Genomic DNA, 22,252 nt, shown 5'->3' on the forward strand with positions numbered 1-22,252 from the left:
GAAGAGCTCCTTCTGCTTTAATACAAGGACTTTGAATTTTTATGATTTCCTTTTGCAGGATGAAGAGAATGGAAATAAAACAGGTACGTTTTCTCTTTGATTATTGTATGTTGTAATCAAATAGTCTAAAATCCATAATTCCTGATACAGTTGTACCTTGGAAGTTGAACAGAATCCGTTGCGGTTCAACTTCCAAAACGTTCAGAAACCAAGGCGCAGCTTCTGATTGGTTTCCGATCGCACAGGTGCACCGGAAACAATACCGGAAGTTGCGCCAGATATTCGGCTTCCAAAAAAAGTTCGGAAACCAGAACACTCACTTCCGGTTTTTGATCGTTTGGGAGCCGGAACGTTCAACTCCCAAGGCATTTGAGAGCCGAGGTTATGACTGTATAACCAATGAAACAAGTCTGTTCTTAATTTAATGAATATTTTACCAAATGTGTCTTAAATATTGGGTGTACTAATTTAGTGATGTATTTTGTATGAAATTTGTAGATTCGCTTTTCCATGCCAGTTGCACAGGAAGGCAGAATTATATGAATATGTAGACAAGTATATTGTAAAATATAACTACATCTACTACTGAATTTAGTGGTTCTTTACCTATCAGCAGGTACAAAAATTGTAGCACAGACAAGGTATGGCTTTCTATCTACACCCTGGTATGTAACATCCCCCAAACCCCTTAAACTTAAAAAAAAAAAAAAAATTAAAAGGGGGAAAAATGCTTCATGAATGAACAAGCTGATTCTCCTCAAAGGTCATATAATCTTGGGGACAATTACGTTCCTGTTGAAAAGAGGTAAATGAGGTTGCTTTCAAATATCTTCCTGGATAATGCTAGTTTATTTATATGTCAACCATAAAATGGTGTGTGAAAGTAGGATTTGGCATAACCTTTCTCTGAATAATGCCTGAGATTCCTACATGGGTCTTCAGGGAAAATTAAATTTCCTAGGTTCCCTGGCACTATGGCAGCATTCCTTGGAGTGCGAGTTCTTTGCGTTGGATTACAGTCAGTGCTGAGGAAAAAATATGTTGTCATATTGCTAGCCTCGGGCTGATTGCAAGAATTATGAGTTGTGGAGATTTGTATTTAAAACCACAAAATATCAACCTTTAGAAACGTCATTAGGCAAGATTGGATGGCCTGGGGTAAGAAAAATAGGAGGTGATGTGGGAGATAGAGAGTTGTGGCGGCGGGGGGGGGGGGAACATTTGTGAAATGCATACTGTGCTCTTGTTACCTGGCGGAAATGCCATTGTCCTATAAAGACCCTGGATATTAAGAGTTTGGGAAAAATAATAGCAACATTTTAGCTTTGTCCATACGTTTGTAGGAGTTGGGAATATTTAACTTCCATATGCTGGTATTACCTTGGTGGACTCTGAGGTGCATAAGAGCATGGGAATATCGGCAGGTGAATATGAAGGAAGCCTGTGCACTCAGGGGATTAAGAATAATTCAGCCAGATGAGAGTGGAGGAAATAAATGTTAGGATGAGTCACATTTCAACTATTGGTGGAATTACCTTTAAAATGAGAAAGCGGAACAAAGGAACGCGAGAATTAGAAGTATAAAGTGGAAGTCCATGCCAGCCACAAAGACGACATTAACTCTTATGGAAGCTAGGTGGACGAACATTGAATAGGCCAAAGAATCTTGTGATTATGGATGTGTAGACTTAGGGAATTAAGTGAAGGTCAATAAAAGTAGTGTTTGTTTGATTACATTGGGTTGGATCCAGATTTAGTCACACCTACAGTAGACCCATCGGAATAAAAGTTTGCCATTATTTTTATGGTCTACTCCAGGCACGTCCAACTCCCAAGAGACTGCGATCTACACCCAGTATAAAAAAAACTGGCAGTGAATCTACCCATTGTCATTGAGGATTGTTAGAGCCTTTTGGGGGGAAAGCTGAGTTGTTGAGTTTTTTTGGAGGGGGGGAGAGGTGTTGAGCTTTTTTAAAGGAGAAATAACATCCCTGGTCTATTCTAGGCATGACTAAGTCTGAATCCAATCTTTTTTTTTAAAAAAAGCACAGCTTTTCCCAAAGAAACAATATGAATTCCCAGGAGACAGCCATATACATTGATTAATATTTCCGTTGCAGCCATTTCCAGTGCCAAACAGTTTAAATTGAAGAGTAGCATGTCTTTAGAGCAGCAGGATCTGCTGTGGGAGAAACGGGACAAATGCACACCTACATCTACAGTTTCCTCTGAATACACGGCAGTGATAACTTTTGGGGTTGTGGCCCATGTCCTAAATACTTTTTTGTGCTGTCTGGCCTTTACAGCTTTTTATTTTTAAAAAAATAAAAAAAAGCTTATTCATTTTTAAATGATGTTTTGTTTTACCAGTGTTCACTGTCTTTAAATTTTATGCTACCACAGTATATAAATGCTGTCATCTAGAATACTTTATATCCAGTATATGTAGATCACCTATTTCTATATTAAGACAATTAACAACTCTGAAATGAAGGATAGTACAGTGATACCTCTACTTACGTTCACCTCTGGTTACGTATCCTTCGTGCGCGGCAAACCCGGAAGTATTTTTCTGGGTTTTGCCGCATGCGCAGAAGTGCTAAACCGCGCCATGTGCATTCTCAGAAGCGGCACCTCCAGATACGCAAACCTCGGGATCCCACTGGAGCTCTGGAAAAGATCCCGTGCACAACCGGAGGTACCCCTGTATTTATTATTTCTATATTAACACAAAATAAATACTATCCTTCGCTTCGGAGTTGTCAATTATAGAAGCATGGACATCTCAAGAAACCCTTTTAAGGTGGAAGAACAGATTGGCGTAGCTCAGAAAGTAGAAAAGGCCTTTTCTCTGAGCACCATAAATAGCTATTTTGTGTTGCGGAAGTAGCTAGCCGGGTGCTAATGATCAGTCTGTGTCATTCTTGAATAGCTTAGCTAAGAGGGCAAGCAATTCACATATCAAACTAATTAGCATTTATTCCTGCAGTGCCTTTCATACATTATAGGTGTGGGATAGAGTTAGTGTGAATAATAGTGGATAGGATCGCAGAGCTTTCTTATCTGTGAAACTGCTGCTATGGTTCTGTTTAAATTATATGCAAAGGAGCCATCTAGTGCCAACCTCTTTAATGCAAATCTAAGCTGAAATATTAAATTATTTAATAAAAGTTGAGGCTGTACAGTGCTTTTGACAATGACTGGAGCTATACTGGGTTGGATCTGGAGCAAGCTAGCTGCTTTTCATTCCCATTGAAATCTGTGGGACTTAAGTTAAATGGGTTCCTTAAATCTGATCCTTACATTATTCCAATGGGAGACAGCCAGCTGATCAAAGTAAGTATTGAACATTGAAGACTGAGCTTGTTGAGGGCTGGAATATCCAGCTCCTGGCAGCCATCGAAGAGATCGCACCGAAGCACCCTCTGCGACCCCACAGAAACCGGGCTCCCTGGTTTACCGAGGAGCTCCGGAAAATGAAGCGGGACCTCAGATGGCTAGAGCGAGTATGGCGGGGTGCCCGTGACGGAGCCTCAAGAACATCTTATAGGGCTTTTATGAAAACCTACGAGATGGCGGTGAAGGCTGCTAAGAAGTCTTACTTCTTGGCCTCCATTGCATCCGCTAGCTCTCGCCCAGCGCAATTATTTAGTATAGTCAGGTCTTCAACGTCACTTGAGGGACAGCCAAATTTAAATAACAATTTGACACACAGCTGTGGCATTTGCGAGCTTTTTTGCGGAGGTCTTGTTGCTCCGCCATGACCTCCCTGCCAATTTGGATACAATAAAGGAACTGGAGGCCCCTCGACTGTCCTCGGGTCCAGTATTAGACCACTCCGACCGGATATCCCCAGCCGATGTGGACAGACTCCTCCGAGCTGGAAAGCCCACCACCTGTCCTCTCGACCCGTGCCCGTCTTGGCTGATTAGAGTGTGTCCAGACGAGGTGCGGACCCTCCTGGGGGATATCATCAATTTGTCCCTTGGCACGGGGACATTCCCAGGGGAACTGAAGGAGGCAGTGGTGTGCCCGCTCTTAAAGAAAACATCATTAGATCCTTTAGATCTATCCAGTTACCGCCCGGTTTCAAATCTTCCGTTCCTGGGTAAGGTGATTGAGAGAGCGGTTGCTGAACAGCTTGGTGGGTTTCTGGATGAAACATCGGCTCTGGATCCATTCCAGTCCGGCTTCTGCGCTGGACATGGGACCGAGACGGCTCTGGTTGCCCTAACAGATGATCTTCGTAGACAGCTGGATCGAGGCGGCTTGGGGCTGCTGATTCTTCTAGATCTGTCAGCAGCTTTCGACATGGTCGATCACGAACTTCTGGACCACCGCCTTGCCGACGTGGGGATCCAGGGCACAGTCCTTCAATGTCTGAGCTCGTTTCTCTCTGGTCGGGGACAGAGGGTGGCGCTTGGGGGGGAATTGTCATCGCGCCACTCCTTGGTGTGTGGAGTACCTCAGGGTGCGATACTCTCCCCGATGCTTTTCAACATCTTTATGCGCCCCCTCGCCCAGCTTGTCCGGAGTTTTGGGCTGGGTTGCCATCAGTATGCCGATGACACTCAACTCTATCTGTTGATGGATGGCCATCCTGACTCGGCCCCAGACACACTGACCAGATGCTTGGAAGCCGGTTGAAGCTAAATCCTTCGAAGACAGAGGTCCTGTGGCTGGGACGGGACGATATGGGATTGGGGGGGCAACTCCCATCTCTTGCAGGGGCGCAATTAGTGCCAGCACCGTCCGTTAAGAGTTTGGGTGTAATCTTTGACACCTCCCTTTCCATGGAGGCACAGATTGCAGCTATAACAAAGGCGGCATTTTTCCATCTCCGCCAAGCTAAGCAGTTGGCTCCTTACCTCTCTCGCCCTGACCTAGCCACTGTGATCCACACGACGGTCACCTCCAGACTGGATTATTGTAACTCGCTCTACGTGGGGCTGCCCTTGAGACTGACCCAGAAACTCCAGCGGGTGCAGAATGCTGCAGCGAGACTCCTTACGGGGTCTTCGCTGCGAGATCACATTCACCCGGTGCTATACCAGCTGCACTGGCTCCCAGTGGAGTACAGGATCAGGTTTAAGGTGCTGGTTTTAACCTTTAAAGCCCTATACGCCCTAGGACCCTCGTACCTACGGGACCGCCTCTCCTGGTATGCCCCACAGAGAAACTTACGGTCTTCAAATAAAAACATTTTGAAGGTCCCAGGCCACAGAGAAGTTAGGCTCGCCTCAACTAGAGCCAGGGCTTTTTCGGCTGTGGCTCCAACCTGGTGGAACACTCTGTCACAAGAGACTAGGGCCCTGCGGGACTTGACATCTTTCCGCAGGGCCTGCAAGACAGAGCTGTTCCGCCAGGCCTTTGGCCAGGGCACAGCCTGACTCCCTCCCTTGGCAATCTTCACGGAGCTCTGGCCCAATGGTGGCCAGTGGCTTGAATTTAATTAATTTTATAATGAATGATTTTAGAGTGTTGTTTGTGCTGTACATTTGTACTGTTTTATTGTTGTTAGCCGCCCTGAGCCCGGCTTCGGCTGGGGAGGGCGGGATATAAATAAATTTTATTATTATTATTATTATTATTATTATTATTATTATTACTTTCTCCTTTCCATTTTGGCAAGTTACTCATTTGTCCAAAGGTCAAAGTACAGGTTTCGAGAAGCACACACTTAAAAGTTCATGCTTACAATCAACAACCAGAGGAAGCTCTGTTACAATTTTCCCCACATAAAATGTACTCTCTTATTTGTCTCCAAAGTGCTGTTTGTCGCATCAAATCACCCACTGAGGGCTGCGTTGTTGGTTTTGACCCATGACAGGGCCTTTTCAGTGGCAGTTCCCCATTTGTGGAATGCCCTCAGTAGTAAGGTCTGTCTGTATTCCTTATTATTGACTTTAAGAGAAATTTAAGAAACCTTCCTGTTTATACAGGCATTTGATGGCTGAAGAACACTGTTCTGAGCAATCCTGAGAACATTGTTTTAACAATGTTTTAACTGTTTTTAGATTGTGTTTTAACTGTTTTAGAATGCTTAAAAAAATTATTCCTGTGCTGGCCATCCTGGGCTCCTTTGGGAGGAAGGGCAGGCTGTAAATTGAACAAACAAACAAACAAATAATAAAGAACAGTCTTGACAGCTGATTTTCAGTGGGAAAATGCCATCGGATTCAGATCAGAGACCCTACTACAGTCTCTGCTTCTGAAAGAAAGAGAGCTGCTTATTGTAAGCACATAGTTTGACCCTAACAATACTTTGACACATTGCAGCCAGCCACTCGGTTGCAGATATTTACCCTAACGTACTAGGGACGTGGGTGGCGCTGTGGTCTAAACCCACAGAGCCTAGGACTTGCCGATCAGAAGGTTGGCAGTTCGAATCCCCGTGACGGAGTGAGCTCCCGTTGCTTGGTCCCTGCTCCTGCCAACCTAGCAGTTCGAAAGCACGTCAAAGTGCAAGTAGATAAATAGGTACCGCTCCAGTGGGAAGGTAAACGGCGTTTCCGTGCGCTACTCTGGTTCACCAGAAGCGGCTTAGTCATGCTGGCCACATGACCTGGAAGCTGTATGCCAGCTCCCTTGGCCAATAAAGCGATGAGCGCCACAACCCCAGAGTCATCCGCGACTGGACCTAACGGTCAGGGGTCCCTTTACCTTTACTAGGGAGATACAGAGATTGCATAAGTAACCTTCTCGCCTTACCCCTCCTCCCTCTCCCATGTGTAGGTCTTTACTTTCTTGGGTGTGGGGTGGGATATGAATATATTGTGAAAATGGTCTGACTGCATACTCTTCAATTTAATGTTTAAATTGATGAAGCTGTTGGCGTAGAAAATTCAGCTTCTCTGGAGATGTACCAGTTGGCTCCTGAGTGTGTGCATCAGCCTTAACATGAGCATAACATGTGTCAGTCCAAGAGCTGATCTAGTCCAGTATTGTGTTTCCCACAACGGCCCATGACAGACTTAGGGAAAGTCCATAAGCAGGACTTACAAACACAACAGCCCTTACCTGCTGTTGCTCCCCAGTGACTGGTATTTTAGAGGCGTGCTGCTCATTGATTGAGGAAGTACCCTACAGCCACTGTGCCATGAGCCCTGCACCACTATCAGGATCAAGCTTGGGTTTGCAGCTCCTGATCCAGGAATAGGAGGAGGAGGAGGAGCGCTGATTTGTGGGAACCGAAGTTGGGGGAGGGGGGGCTCTCCCTGTTGCGTCTCGACTTCAGCTGCTTCTTAAGGTTGAACAAGGATCCTCTTCTGTTCACTTTCTCCATGCATAATTTTTACGGGGGGGGGGGGGGGCTGTGTCAGCCATTTTGCTGCCCATTTCCCCAATCTGGAGATACCCTTTTGAAACTCTTTGCAGTTGTTTTCTTTACCGTGTCCTGAATAACTGATGCCACCAGCAAACCAGGCTGCATCATTCACGGACAGGGACCACGGGGAGCATTGAGAGCCAGTGTGGTGTAGTGGTTAAGAGGGGTAGTCTCGTAATCTGGGGAACCGGGTTCGCGTCTCCGCTCCTCCACACGCAGCTGCTGGGTGACCTTGGGCCAGTCACACTTCTTTGAAGTCTCTCAGCCCCACTCACCTCACAGAGTGTTTGTTGTGGGGGAGGAAGGGAAAGGAGAATGTTAGCCGCTTTGAGACTCCTTAAAGGGAGTGAAAGGTGGGATATCAAATCCAAACTCTTCTTCTTCTTCTTCTTCTTCATCTAGTCCAACCCTCTGCAGTACAGAAATATGCAGCTTTCCCATATGAGGATTGCACCTGCAACCCTGGCGTGATCATCGGCACCACTCTCTAACCAGCTGAGCTATCTAGGCTTAAAAGCACTGTTCCCAATACAGACTTATTTGTGTTGGGTTCTTATTGGTCCTCATCCATTCAGTTATCGATTCTAGACATTCCCTCACCTTTCCTGAATCAGAGGTAAAAGAGGTTACTAAGTTGGCCTCTGCTGCTCTGTGGCTAAAGGGCACAATGCTGAACAAAGAGATCCTTGGCTCTAGTGCCGCCATTTCAGGGCATTTTCTGAAACTGGCTTTGTCCACATAGCATTGCTTTCCTGTAATAATTTTAATCTTTACCTGCTTTCCTGTAATAATTTCACTGCTGTGTTGATCTGAAACCTCTTACAGTTAACGTCAGTCGGAAGATTTTATCTGATGGTCCTGATGTCACTGTCTTGGCAGTTGTTTTATTGAAAGAAATTTAATAATGTGGAATCAGTATTTTGAAGGCATTAGTTCTGATATTTAATTTCCTGCCTGTCTGCAAAGAAGCAGTCGCTGCTTAAGGCGGGTCAGTTTTTCTTTTCTTTTCTTAAATGTATGTATGTCAGAACAACTATAGTAACAATTTAATATGACTGGTGGGAAAGCACACATGTGGTAAGGAAACACAGCTAGAGGCTTTGATGATCTATTTCATTTTAGTTGTTGCAGTAATGTACAAATGCAGCTCTCCTGAATTCAAGCTGTGCCTGGAATAACTGAGGGCTGCGCTTACCCTGAATGATATTTGAGTCAATGGGGAAGCAAATATTTATGTATATATTTTTGTTAAAAAAGAAAAATGACTGAATAAAACCTTCCTCAAAGATTTAACGTATCACAAAATTGTACAAGGTATATGATAATGGTTTCATTCCATTTCAAGTTATTATCCGTTAATTTTTAGTACATTATTTTAAAAATGCTTTTCTGGGATTGTTGTAAACTTTGTAGCTAGGTATTAAGTTGCATAGGTTAGATGAAGCATCCTCTTTTATGATATTAAGGAGTGAATCAATTGTGGGGTTTTTTGTCTAAAATTTAAGAAGTCAGATCCATTAGATCACACATTTTAATCATAATGAAGGCTAATAACAATGTGTTAAAATAAACTTCTATTCAAGTCCTCAGAGATGGATACATTTCATTTATTTATGATGAACTGAGTTATACTTTTGCTCTAGTCTTAACAGATAAATGGTTCGTGTACAAGTTACTGTGGCTTAATCATTTTGAGAACCTAAGAAATACATAGTTTTTCCACTTAAGCAGAAGAGATTCATCTTACCTAGTAGTGTGTTAACTGTAGATAATCCCCGCAAGATATTTTTGGCACTTATCGCTCAGTGTTCTGATACTCTTGTTACTTCCAATTTGCCTTCTGATTTTTGTGTGGCGGTATCCATAGCAACTACCATCATTTCAATTTCCTCTTTTCCCCTCTATTGGTGAACACTACTCATGCCATGTGAACTGCTAAGTCTCATCTTTGCTGCTGCTCTAGTCAATCTGTAGAGTTTTTTTTACAGAATACATTGGAGCTGCTCCATTTTCTTGAAGAGCAAACCATTAAATTAACTGTCTAATTGCAATTTTTTTCCTGCACAAGGAAGCACCTGGGTATACCATATTGTAGATGCCCTAGAGGCTTGTACATGCTATTTTCTTTATTCTGTTCAGACTAGGATTAAGTTTCTTTTATGTCCACTTACTAATCTTTAGCTGGTGTAACAGTGTATATTTCCAGTAAATCCATAGGCTGAATGCCTATTTATTTCAGATATACCAGACGGGAGGAGCTTGGGCTAGTATCATGTCATATGAAAGGCAGAAGCTGCTCTCCTCTGGCATATTCTGCTCATTTTCTTCCTTTAGAATTCCCCCCCCCCCCTAAAGTCGTTGTTCCAGAAATACTTGAAGGGAATACTTAAAGAGAGAGAGAGAGAGACAGACAGACAGACAGACAGACAGACAGACAGACAGACAGACAGACATCATATCATTGATATGCATTACCATTTCAAAAATTAACACTATAGAAGTACAATATATGTCGGAAATCAAGCCTTTATCAGGAGATACTGGCAACTCTCCCAGGCACCCGGCTTGGTCTCCTGTTGACCTCCCTGGCTGCATTCCCCAGCAAGATCCAGGCTAGGTTACGATAGGCGATTCTTCCCAAACGTGGGAAGAACACACACCCTCCCTCCTGCTCCCCCGGCAGGGAAAAGGAGATAGACAGAAATGTATTTACATGCCTTTATTTCTGTCTTGCAGCATTACAGAAAACATGTCTGTACTCTTCAAACTCCAGTAGTCAAGTGACAAAAACATCCTGTATTTCCTGTACAAGAGCAAGAGGAAGAGCTCATATTACACTCTGAGCTAATTCCGGTGCATTGCCCTGTGAATTGACTGTCCCTCTGTTTCCCACGGAACAGTCCCAACATTCCATCATGTGATGTTTTCAAGCTAGCAGTTTGCAGCTGCATTGCATCCATATCGTAACAATATAGACATGTTTAACAAAGGGGTTCTTCTGGCATCACATACGGGGCCTTCTCACCTGACAGATTTGGGGGTATCTATCAGTTCGAAAGCACGTCAAAGTGGAAGTAGATAAATAGGTACCGCTCTGGTGGGAAGGTAAACGGCGTTTCCGTGTGCTGCTCTGATTTGCCAGAAGCGGCTTAGTCATGCTGGCCACATGACCCGGCCAATAAAGTGAGATGAGCGCCGTAACCCTAGAGTCGGTCGCGACTGGACCAAATGGTCAGGGGTCCCTTTACCTTTACCTATGAAGATACCACTAGGGTAGGAGTCCCAATGTTAGGAATTGTTGAACACATTGGAAGGCATACACACACCTGAGGGGCCCACTGTGGATCTTCCAGGGACTCCCAGGCGACCACTTCCATCTTGCTATTGCTGCTTATTCACCTGCAAGCGATGACAAGAGCAACGTGAGAAGGCGCATCAGTTTCCACTCTTCTAGCTCTCTTGATGGTTCTGCATTTGCAGCAAATTAGTGTATGGCACAATATGACCCAGCAGCTGTGGTATCTGCCCTCTGGGTAGCTATGTGGCTTTTTTTCCAGAGAGGGGAAGACAAGCAAACAGGCAATAGTAATGTCAAATAAGAGGTCCAACCGCAAACATGTTTTCCAGTGCCCCCAAATCTGGGACTGACACAGGTTGCTATAACTCTTAACTTGATGCACGTGGGGCTTTTTGACTTGTTTATATACCATACCCTGCAAACGTTCATTTATTGCTTTACGGAATGTCTAAACCACCCTGCATCAAACTAGATTCCAGGGTGGTGTGCAATTAGTTGAAAACAAATATCATAATGTGGAGTTTCAGAAATGTCATCACTGCCTCCCTTCCTTTGCAGTAAAAGTCTTTCATGTTAAGGTATTTCTAAACAGTCTGGAATCATTTTCATTTTCTGCATGCTTTCCACCCTATTACTTCATAGCTATAATTACACACGCAAACACACAAACACAAACACACAGAGGGAGGGAGGGAGGGAGGGAGGGAGGGAGGGAGAGAGATCTGTTGAATAAAGTACCAAATCAGTGTCATTCAAGGACTGGGACCAGGGATGCGCTTCTGTTTTCTCTCCCTATTTCTTTTTTCATAAATAACAGTTAAGCTGTTAGATGTAAGCTTTGTGAAATACTGGCCCCCGGCTTTCTAGATTGAAGGACATAACTATTGCTGGAAGTCAGTAGACCCAGTAGAGCAGATACTCCTTCATCAAACATTTGGCAGAAAAGTTATTCTTGTTGATGCTTCTCTCTTTCAGTAATGGTAACTTTCAGTAATGGCAACCTGTACAGAATCTTGCTTAATCGGTTGCCATTAATTTGATTTTAATTAATTTTTATAATGAATATTTTGAATGTGTGATTATTTGATTGTTTGATTATTTGATTATTGTTAGCCGCCCTGAGCCCGGCTTCGGCTGGGGAGGGCGGGATATAAATAAAATTTATTATTATTATTTATTATAACTAATCAGAGAGATTTCTGCTGTCTCAGTTGCATTAATGACTTCCTTTCAGTGCTGCCGCTACCTGTGCAGAGTGAAGCTTCTTGTCTCAGGCAGCAGACACGGGGGACAGTGATGGCATCTCCTCAGCTGTTCCTCTGGAGCCCCCTGGCCATACCCTTCTGTTGCAAAGTGCCATGGTGCTTGCTTGCCTTCTCCATAACCACCCTACTGTCCTCAGGTGTAGTGGAGGACCCTACCCATTGCTTGAATTATGTGTTTGCTTTATAAATGAAAGTGGGTCTTTTTTTTATGAAGTCTACTGAAAAAGGAAATTTTCAGAATGTTAAGCCAACACGGTCTTATTAACTGAACGTTATTGCATGGCTCTTTAGGAAAAGAGGTCATGTTTCAAACCTTTGTAGATGCTCCTACGTATCTTGCATAAGCTTGGTTGTAAATAAACAAGTCTGAATTATCGATATTTAAACTTCTCCAGATCCTTCTCTTGAGTTAATTCCTCTAGTTACATTGTTCTTCCTTGTACTGCTCTTCATATCCTGTGCTCAAAAACAACATCCAGAAATGAAACATTGACGTTCACAACAACAGAAAATCCCTTCTAACAAGCAGTTGTTAAACTCTTATCTTTGCTAGTTGCGTACTTCACCACCACCATCTTCATAGTTTCCCACTGGTACATCACTACTTAGAACAGGGTGTGGAGAAAGTGGATACACATAAGTTTTATAACCCAGCTCGTAATTCTTTAATTTGGAGTCATCTTATGAAATTGATTGACGTAGTTAGGACTGGTAGGAGAAAGCGCTTTATGAAGGGCATAATTGAGTTATTTGATTGACTGCCCATGTTATGACGGGTGTTGACTAGCTTAGGTGGCTTTTGAAGTGATTAGACAAATTCCTGAGGATAGATCAGTCACAACGATGATTAGCCATGATATCAGGCTCAGAGACCATTTGCCACTGAATGCCGGGGCCTACATTCTGTTTCTAAGCTTCCCAGAAGCAACTGGTGGACTGTTGTAGAGAGCAGGATAGTCTGATCCAGCTGGACTCTTAGATTCTTAAATCTTATTCGCTTGGGTCAGCTTCCCCAGACTACATACCGTATTTTTCCCTCTATAACACGCAGATTTTTTCTCCTAAAAAGGAAGGGGAAATGTCTGTGCGTGTTATAGAGCGAATGTGTGGTCCCTGGAGCCGAAAAATCAGGCAAAAATCAAATCGCGGTGCTTCACGGAGAAGGGAAAACTGAAAAGAGGAAGCGGCTGCTTTCCTGCATTCTGCCTCAGGGTCTTACTGCCCACCCTCCTCTGTTTCGTTGCTGTGTTTGCTGAAACGGAACAAAGAGCAGGGAAAGCCCCTCCCCTCCAGGCAAGCAGAGGGAAATTCCTCTCCGGTGCTGCTGGGGGAGAGGGAGAGAGGGGGGGGAAGGGAGAGAGAGGGGGGGAGAGAGAGAGGGTTAGGGAGGGAGGGAGGGAGGGAGAGAGAGAGAGAGAGAGAGAGCGAGCGCTGGCTTGGGTGGGGGGAAACTTTTGCCTTTCTTTCCTCCCTCCCGTTAAATCCCTCTCCTGCATTCTTAGCCAGCTGCTTCTCTGCACACCCCTCTCATGTCCCTTCTTTGTTTTTCCTTCGCTCCCCACTTAAAATGTGGTTACAAAGCATAGATCCACATGGATCCTCAGGATCTTTGCATTGGGTCACCCCAAATTCACCATCAGATCACATAGCATGTCCATGGCTACAGCCTGCACCAAAAAAATCACACACCCACTGTTGCCTGGGGTTGCAATGGTGCAAAAATGTGGTTACAAAGCATGGATCCACAGGGATTCTCAGGATCTTTGCATTGGGTCACCCCAAATTCACCATCAGATCACATAGCATGTCCATGGCTACAGCCTGCACCAAAAAAATCACGCACCCACTGTTGCCTGGGGCTGCAATGGTGCAAAAACGTGGTTACAAAGCATGGATCCACAGGGATTCTCAGGATCTTTGCATTGGGTCACCCCAAATTCACCATCAAATCACATAGCATGTCCATGGCTACAGCCTGCACCAAAAAAATCACACACCCACTGTTGCCTGGGGCTGCAATGGTGCAAAAACGTGGTTACAAAGCATGGATCCACAGGAATTCTCAGGATTTTTGCATTGGGTCACCCCAAATTCACCATCAGATCACATGTCTGTGGCCACAGCATGAAGCCCAAAAATGATACATCCACTGTTTCATTCAGAATGTTTTTTCCCTTGTTTTCCTCCTCTAAAAACGATGTGCGTGTTATGGTCAGGTGCGTGTTATAGAGCGAAAAATACGGTAGATACTGTAGCTTTTTATTTACTCGTATTTCTCCCATAGAACACCTCAAAAGATCTACCTTGCTATTCCATTCTGTTGTTCTATTGTGCATTGTTCTTTCTTAGTGGTTTTGGTTGGTGTGGTTTTTTTAAGTGCAAGGAAGATAAACAGCAGGATTTGATATAATTTTGGAATTCATCTTGCTGTTCAGCAGGTTCCATCAGAAAATGTTAACCTTTTCATAGAAAATATGAATGAATAAACTCAGCCTGGTGTACTTCAGTAATATTAAATAATACTTACCATTTCTATAGCACTTTCATAGTGTTCAAAGCATTTCTCATGTGTCAGGAAAATTTGCAACGGCACTAAAAGACAGGCCAGTAGCATCATCTCCATGTTGTAGATGAGGAGTTGGGTGGAAAGGCAGCATAGTGAGTTTGAGACAGAGGACTCAGCTATACAGCTGCAAAGAAAACATTTTCAATGTGTTGTAAAGTGCAATATACAAATGTGGCATTAGATGGCGACAGTGAGCTATGCCAAATTCAACGTATTTTTCAAAACGTTTTTTGGGTGGCCACTGTAGCAACAGGATGCTGGAACAGATGGACCTTTGGCCTGATCCCACAGGCCTCTTCTTATGGTCTTATAGACACTTTTTCCACATTGGCCTTGTGGGCTTTAATGTGCAAAGATTTTGAACCTCTTCAAATTAGGTTTGCCAGAAATATTACATATAAACACCATAATGCAATTGGCTCTTGATTCCATTGCAGTTCCCTTAAGATTCTGCAAAGTTTTGGCAGTTTTCGGAATATTGGCTATTATGTTTGTAATTATGATTTCACTATTTATAGTCACAAGATCCCATTAGAATAGATGAGGTATGAATGGCGATGAAAGATAGTACACACAATACAGTTGTGAAAAACAAAGTTTCTTGTGCGACAGCTATTTTTCTAGAAAAAGAGGTGCCCAAACTCACCTCTCTCCCTCTCTTATAATGGCAGTGGCACCCTCCTGAGTTCTGGCTAGAAAAAAAAAGCCCTAGCTCTATGAATGGTTTTTACAAAGACTGTTCAAATATTTTCCATGTATCTGTAAAACATGTCATGTTCTCTTGCTTTAAACAGAGCAGATGCTAATTCTTTGATTGTCAGATGAATTAAAATTATTTGAATCGTATTATTTAATATAAAGAAGAATGAGGTATAATTAATCTTTCCAATCTCTAGTAATGACTGTATTTGTAATTTTATTTTAGGGAAGCCACGAAACAGATTGGAGCCGATGGACACCATATTTGTTAAGCAGGTTAAAGAAGGAGGGCCTGCTTTTGAAGCAGGATTATGCACAGGTAACCGTTACCTTACCTAGACATATCTGATTGGCTGGGCTGGTGTGATGTCATGAGTGTTCCAGCTTCCAAGGAAGTTGTCAAAGTGTGTGTTTATGTAAGGAAACAAAATTTTAAATTAGTTGGGAGTTTCAACCCATTCAGCTCTTACTGAAAGGTTTGGGATTCGGTTGTCATTATGGAAGGAAGATGTTATGTGCTGGATCCAGACCTGATTACCTGTGGGGGGGGGACGGGGACTCCATCCATGGGATGCTCTGCTGAAGGCAGTAGGATAATGTGATTTTTGCTGATCCTCTCTGCAGTCCCCTGTAAAGATGCTCCAGAGCACCAGGGACCAGTGTGGGAGGTGGCACTGTGGTCTGCAGGGGGAATAGGAATAGAAGTAAGGATCACTCCTCCACTGGGAACCTCTGCTGAATCTCAGCCCCTTCCAAAGATAAGTCTGGCCCCAACCCGTAGGGTTTAGAAAGTCATAAATGGTTCACATATTATTAGAAAAAGATGGAAAGAGTGTCATTTGTTTGTGCTTTCCCTGCTCTTCTTATAACACGTGAAGTAGGGCTTATGAATGCATGAAGTCCCTAATTAAACTTGTGGATTTCATTCTTGGGGATTATTTGTAAGTCACACATCTGAAATATTTCTGCTTTGTTTTTCTTTGTAATACTTGAACGGGTTCTCAGCTTCCGTTAATGAAGAAAACAATGGCCTGGATATATCTCCTTTTTTTCTATGTATTTTTTTTCTGCAGGTGACAGAATTATAAAAGTGAATGGGGAAAGTGTTATAGGGAAGACATATTCTCAAGTAATTGCTTTAATTCAAAACACGTAAGTATGGGTGTCTGTAATCTGCATAATTTTAAATTCCATGTAGTTTGTTTTGAGAAAGGTGATTGGTGCGCGGTTTGTCTGTTTTTACCAAGATAATCAGAATGATAGAATGAGTAAATCCAGTTCAAGTCATTCCGCAGTGTAGGATTGGCCAGCCCTTGACACATCCAGCAGGGCCTTTCCATCAGCTGCACAAGGACTGAGGTGATCTCTGATGATTTACCATCCCCTTGTAGCTCCTGCACCCCCAAAACTTAAGTGGCACATTGTGGGAGGTGGCACAGAAACTGCATGGAAGAGGGAGACTCTCAGAAGTTCACCACAATCCATGTTCTACTGACCAAAGCTTTCTGGGATCAAACACATTCCATCAGCAGAGGGACACCAATTGGGTACAACCCATTGAAAGTGTAGGGATGTGCTGTGGACAATGTCATTGTGAAGTTTTTTATTCTTTTGATACTGAGCCAACTTTGACTGAGCAGCAGATGTAAAAGTAAAAGCAAGTTAGGTGTTTGATCAGTGCTCTACATAGCAATTAATTCATAGGACTACACCTCATATTATGTTCAATCTTTCATATCCATTCTGTGGGTGACATTTCATATGACCATACTGCAGGAAGATAAAGCTTGTTAAGAAAATGGCTTATAACATTTCCGTAAAGGCTTGACATTTGTTGGTATTATTCCATGAGCAGTTTTGAATGTTTAACAATTATTTAGGAAAAGTTATTTTATTAGCAGCTTTTTGGTGGTGATGGGAAATTGGATCTGATACCGTATTTGTTTCTGAGAATGTTTTACTGATAAATATCTGTACCTGACATACACAGGGGCTGTGTCTGAACATCACACTAAACCAGTGGGATGAGAACAAGCTGCAGCAAGCCTTGGGCTTGTACGCTTCCTCACAACCACTGATGAAGAGCAGTTTGGAAATTTTTGCTTCCATTTTCTGTTAACCACAGTTTATCATGATATTTGAATCTGGACAAACTATGGATTGCAAAACATGCCAACTTCAAACCATGGATTATGAAAATAGTTTGTTTAACTGGAACCTTAGTTGACATTAATTGTATTTTGGATTCAGATGGTACACTAAACTGCGGTTAACCAAAATTGGAAGCAAAAGTTCCCAGTTTCCTCCTTGCAGCCATACCAGCAACATCTGGAGGACCAATGTTAGCTCCTTGCCCCATATGTAAAAAATAATGGATAATCAATCTCCATGTAGGATAAAAGTGTCCGTATTGTTAAGGGCACAAGTGTATTTTCTCATAGTGAGTACATGGGTAAGACAGGCTCTGTGCATATCAGCTACTTGATCTGTGTGCTTTTGATTCTAAAAACACCTGTGCCGCACATTATAAGTGGCAACCGACGTATTTTTTTCTGCATAGAAAATTTTAATTTTCTTAAAGGGAAGCAGTCGTGAATTTGAGGGGTGATTTGAAGGAGAATAATAATCCACAGGAGTAAAGAGCTCTTTTTATGTTAGCCAGCAATTAAATTTCCTATCAATTGGTTAGTACAGTATTTTATTTTTTATTAATATACCAGTATGTTTCCTCCTCTCTCACAGTGACAGCATGCTAGAACTTAGTGTGATGCCAAAAGATGAAGACATCCTTCAGCTGGTAAGTTATACTTCTGAAATAGAAACTAAAGTAAGATGGCTGTAAGCACCCCAGAAAACTTTTGGCTCTTTAACCAGGCTCTTGAGCAAACTGAATTGCTGAATAATGCTACTACTATAGTTGTAATGTCCATTTCTTCTTTTCTTAATTTGTTGTTTCATTAGTTCTAGAAACACACAGGGTTAAGAATAAGTATACAGTCGTACATTGGTTCTCAAAAGGAATCTGTTCCGGAAGTCTGTTCAATTTCCGAAAACATTTGAAAACCAAGGCGCGGCTTCTGATTGGCTGCAGGAGCTTCCTGCTCTCAATTGGAAGCCGTGGAACCAGCGTCGGATGCTCGGGTTCCAAAGAATGTTTGCAAACTGGAACACTCGCTTCCGGGTTTGCGGCATTTGGGAAACAAAACGTATGAGTACCAAGGCTTTCAACAACCAAGGTACAACTGTATATGAAATGAAAATGTGGGGAAGGGGAGCCTTCCTACCCTTTGAATGCTTGAAGAAACCTAAACCACAAACCACTGAAATGCAGTACATGGCAGTGAATAAAATCTAAAGCCACGCTCTGATCTGAGTTGAAGGACCTGTGATGATAATCTTCAGCAAAAATGGGTGCACAAAGGTCAGTAGTGAATGAGCTGCTATTCAAGCAATAAATTGAAACTCATTTTAAAAGTTGGACTGAAGGAACCCATTCAGGTCCCTCTTTACTCTGTAAAAAACATAATTTTTTTTTGTTTTGTTTTGTTTTCTGTCAGGTAAGCATCCACTTGGAAGTTAGATACAAGTTCCATTGCTTTCACTGGGACTTCGTTACAAGTAAGGACCAATTGTCATTCTCTTAGTGGAGAATGTGTGCATTCAAACCCACCTCTCTCTGATTGGCTTCAATTTTTCAGGAGTTCATACAAGCAGAGGTACATAGAGACCTCTTCCTTCATCGCATGTTCCTAGCAAGGAGAGAGCTAATTGCAGCCACTCTTCCTTGCCTTTGCAGCAGCGTGAATTCATTTTGGGTTAAAGTAGTTCACTGTGCTAGCTCTATTTCTTGTTAATTCGAACTAAAATTATTATGGCCTTTTCAGTGAAGCAGGACTTCAGTATACTGTGTTAACTGGTTTCAACCACAGAGATCAAGTGCAAGGGGGGGGGGAGAGAAATGAGATTACTCTGGCTCTTAAGTTAGGAGGAGGCATCATATGCATTAAATTTGAATGCTTTAAATGTTGACCCAAAGAGCTAGAACTGGACCAAGTTATAGGCAGTAAACACCAGGTTTTACTGCAGAAATGTTTGGTTTGTGTATTAAATTTCTTATATAACCTTTTTCTAAAACAAGACTCAAGGAATCTTACAACAGGTTCAGATATACCATATTTTTCCATGTATAAGACAACCCCTATTTTTGGGGACTCCAAATTAAGAAAACACCCCTCAGCACTACCCGTGTATAAGACGAGCCCCAATTTTAAACCCAATTTTTGGGTTTTAAAAAAACCCCTAGTCTTATACACGGAAAAATACGGTACTTTGAAATTAAAGACAAAAGCAATACAACTAAGGAAATAAAGGTTACCTCATAATGCAAGAGGACTCTTATCCAAATGTAGGATAGATGTTGGGACATTTTAAGTGGACTTTTTTCATAGGATAGCATTTCAAGCATAAAATCTTGCAGAAAGTCTGCTTTAACAGAACACATGAAACATTTACAGTAAACCCAGATTGAGCATTTAAAAGGGAGGAGAGGGGCTAATAACGCTTCTCCTTAATTATCAAACTGCAAGTAAATGGCCTGTATAGGGCCCAGCCATACAGTTAGACAGCTGCCAGGAAAAACCGCAGTAGTTCTTTTCCTTGTTAAGGCATCCATTACTCAGAAGCAATCCCTCCTCTTTATTAAATGCTAGTGAAAATGGATGTTAATATGATTTAGTTGAGGCTCTTATTGTGTGTCTTGTGTACATCTGGTAACATGCATTTCCCTTTATACGCTTTAATAGCTCTACACTTAGGCTTGCTACCCGAAGTGTAAATCAATCCTCAAAGTGAATCTATATTTTATCTGTAATAAAGGGGATGATTTATTTATTTATAGAACTATTACATTTTGTTTAGTAACTTTGTTAGATGCCTCTTCTAAACAAGGGCTCAAGGTGTCCTACAGCCCACTGTAGAAAAGAATGTGGAAGAACTCTGGGTATATTTTAAGACATGGTGGTGAAATAGAGAGCAAGGTGGACATGTACAAAAATATTTAATAGACAGGAAAGAAATGATACATTTTAAACTGTTTTAAAAAGTTAAAAACCATTCAGGTTTGTTGAAGAACACTTGTTGCCTGCAAAACTGATAGATGCTTTCACATCACCTTGCTGAAAGTGATATTGTTTTGATTTAAGGTTTCATTTCAGCAAATTAAAGGCACATCTTAGCATTTGTGGTTTTAAAATAAAGTGCTGAAAACATTACCCTAAGGGTCATTTCCAATATACAGTGGCACCAGTCTGGCCTCTTTGAGTAACATAGGTATTCTTGTGGGGATTTTCAAAACCAATGGAAATTACTTTACTTTTAAAGATGACTCTGCTCAGCTTTTATGCGTCTTACCAAGACTAAAGTCATTCTGAAAACAGTAGAAAAACTGTGTCTTATCTTTTGCTGAAATAAACTGTTACAACAAAATGAAGAAAGGGGAAACTGTTTGTTTAATGCATTCTTCTATGTCACTGTCACCACTCTTTTATTGACTTTAAAGAATATGAATTGGAAGGAAAGGATTTCCCCTTTGCTAGACACATTATGGTTGTGCCCATTATTAAATGAATGGATGCTCATTTCTCAATTAGTTTACTTGGTTTTCCTAGATTGCAGAGGAACATCTATGCTACATTCCTATTCCTTTAAAATATATATTGCAGACTCTGCTGGAAGAGAATTGTACCTTTGGCAGATAATAGGCGTTCTGGGTTGAGAGTCCAATTCATGTGTTAAAGGTGTGGCATTTCTGCCAATTCACTGATTGCTTTGGGGAAGAATACTTCATCATTCCATGAATTCATTCTGTATTCACATGTAATGCTAAATCATGGTTTAAATCAAAGACAAGCTGCAGCAATCCTCAAGCTCATAATCCTCCAGACGCCACTTCCTCTTCTCCTGTGTGACCAAGAGAGACCAAAAACTTCTATTTTTAACTAACCACAGTTCAGTGTTGTGTTTTAATTATAACCTGTGGTTAATCTTAGCTTTTTTTTACAGTTATAATTTGAAGTTGCCTTGTTTCAGTAAGCTGTAGTTGGCACTAACCGAAGTTTGTCTGAGTTCAGACATCACAACAAGCAAGCTATAGTTAGTTAGGGTTGCCATATCTTGAAGAGCAAAAAAATAAAAAAGATGGCCCAAGTCTCTTTCCTCACTTCCGAAAAACCTCAGACATTTCCTTTAAAATTTAAAAATCCCCCCAGATGGGCATGTTGTCCCCCCCAAAAGAGGACATGTCAGGAATTTCCGTGATGTATGGCAACCCTACAGTTAGTCCAGAGCTCCACAGAAGGAGAGGGGAAAGCACGAGCCAGAGACTTGTCATCTAAACACTCATGGTTTAATTAGTGTTATGTGCAAACAAGACTATACAGTGGTACCTCGGGTTAAGTACTTAATTCGTTCCGGAGGTCTGTTCTTAACCTGAAACTGTTCTTAACCTGAAGCACCACTTTAGCTAATGGGGCCTCCTGCTGCTGCCGTGCCGCTGGAGCACGATTTCTGTTCTTATCTTGAAGCAAAGTTCTTAACCTGAAGCACTATTTCTGGGTTAGCGGAGTGTGTAACCTGAAGCGTATGTAACGTGAGATACCACTGTAGTGAGAAATAGTTCCCTAGAAGACAACCTCCCTAGCTCTTATGCCCTTCCAAAGCTCTCTATGCAAGCTTTGGATCATTTAAAGTGGATGGCATGTGTTAATCAAGAGGTTTTCATTTATAAAGTCTTAGCACAGGATCACAGTACCTGAAGGACTGCCTCTCCGAAATGAGCCAAACCAGACCCTGCAATAATAACCTGTTGAATCTCTTCATCCAGATTAGGTGGTCTTCTCACCTCCATGTTGTCTGGATTTCATTTTAGTTTGTTCACCTTCATTTGTACCGAACTGCCTCCAGACACTTGTGCAAGATTTCCACTGCTACCTTGGAATAAGCAGATGGAAATGTGAGATAGAGTTGTGTGTCATCTGCCTGCAGATGTCAGTAACTCAAATCTCTGGATGATTCCTCATCCGCCAGCAGTTTCCTGTTGT

General features: G+C 42.2%; 1 protein-coding gene and 1 long non-coding RNA gene across 9 annotated transcripts in view; one reads left to right on the forward strand and one right to left on the reverse strand.

The window, feature by feature from the left end:
- The window catches only part of ARHGAP21 (Rho GTPase activating protein 21), a 107,528-nt gene that overhangs the window by 50,118 nt on the left and 35,158 nt on the right, over positions 1-22,252 (forward strand). For all 5 annotated transcript variants that reach the window (XM_079947801.1, XM_079947802.1, XM_079947803.1 and 2 more), the window contains 4 exons: positions 59-83; positions 15,382-15,474; positions 16,229-16,307; positions 17,898-17,952. In XM_079947801.1, coding sequence (XP_079803927.1) covers positions 59-83; positions 15,382-15,474; positions 16,229-16,307; positions 17,898-17,952 — 252 coding nt within the window. The remainder of the gene's footprint in view (positions 1-58; positions 84-15,381; positions 15,475-16,228; positions 16,308-17,897; positions 17,953-22,252) is intronic.
- On the reverse strand, positions 10,315-22,125 carry LOC307199792. Of its 4 annotated transcripts, XR_013832196.1 has the most exons (5): positions 21,964-22,080; positions 19,531-19,637; positions 14,418-14,580; positions 10,582-10,726; positions 10,315-10,371 (listed from the first exon to the last, which is right to left on the reverse strand). It is a non-coding gene; the product is annotated as an uncharacterized lncRNA (long non-coding RNA). The 4 variants fall into 4 exon arrangements; XR_013832194.1 differs by lacking the exon at positions 19,531-19,637 and having other exon boundaries at positions 22,015-22,125; XR_013832195.1 differs by lacking the exon at positions 19,531-19,637 and having other exon boundaries at positions 21,964-22,101.

This window comes from Podarcis cretensis (genome assembly GCF_951804945.1).
Source record: "Podarcis cretensis genome assembly, chromosome: 12".
In the NCBI taxonomy this organism is placed as follows: Eukaryota; Metazoa; Chordata; class Lepidosauria; order Squamata; family Lacertidae; genus Podarcis; species Podarcis cretensis.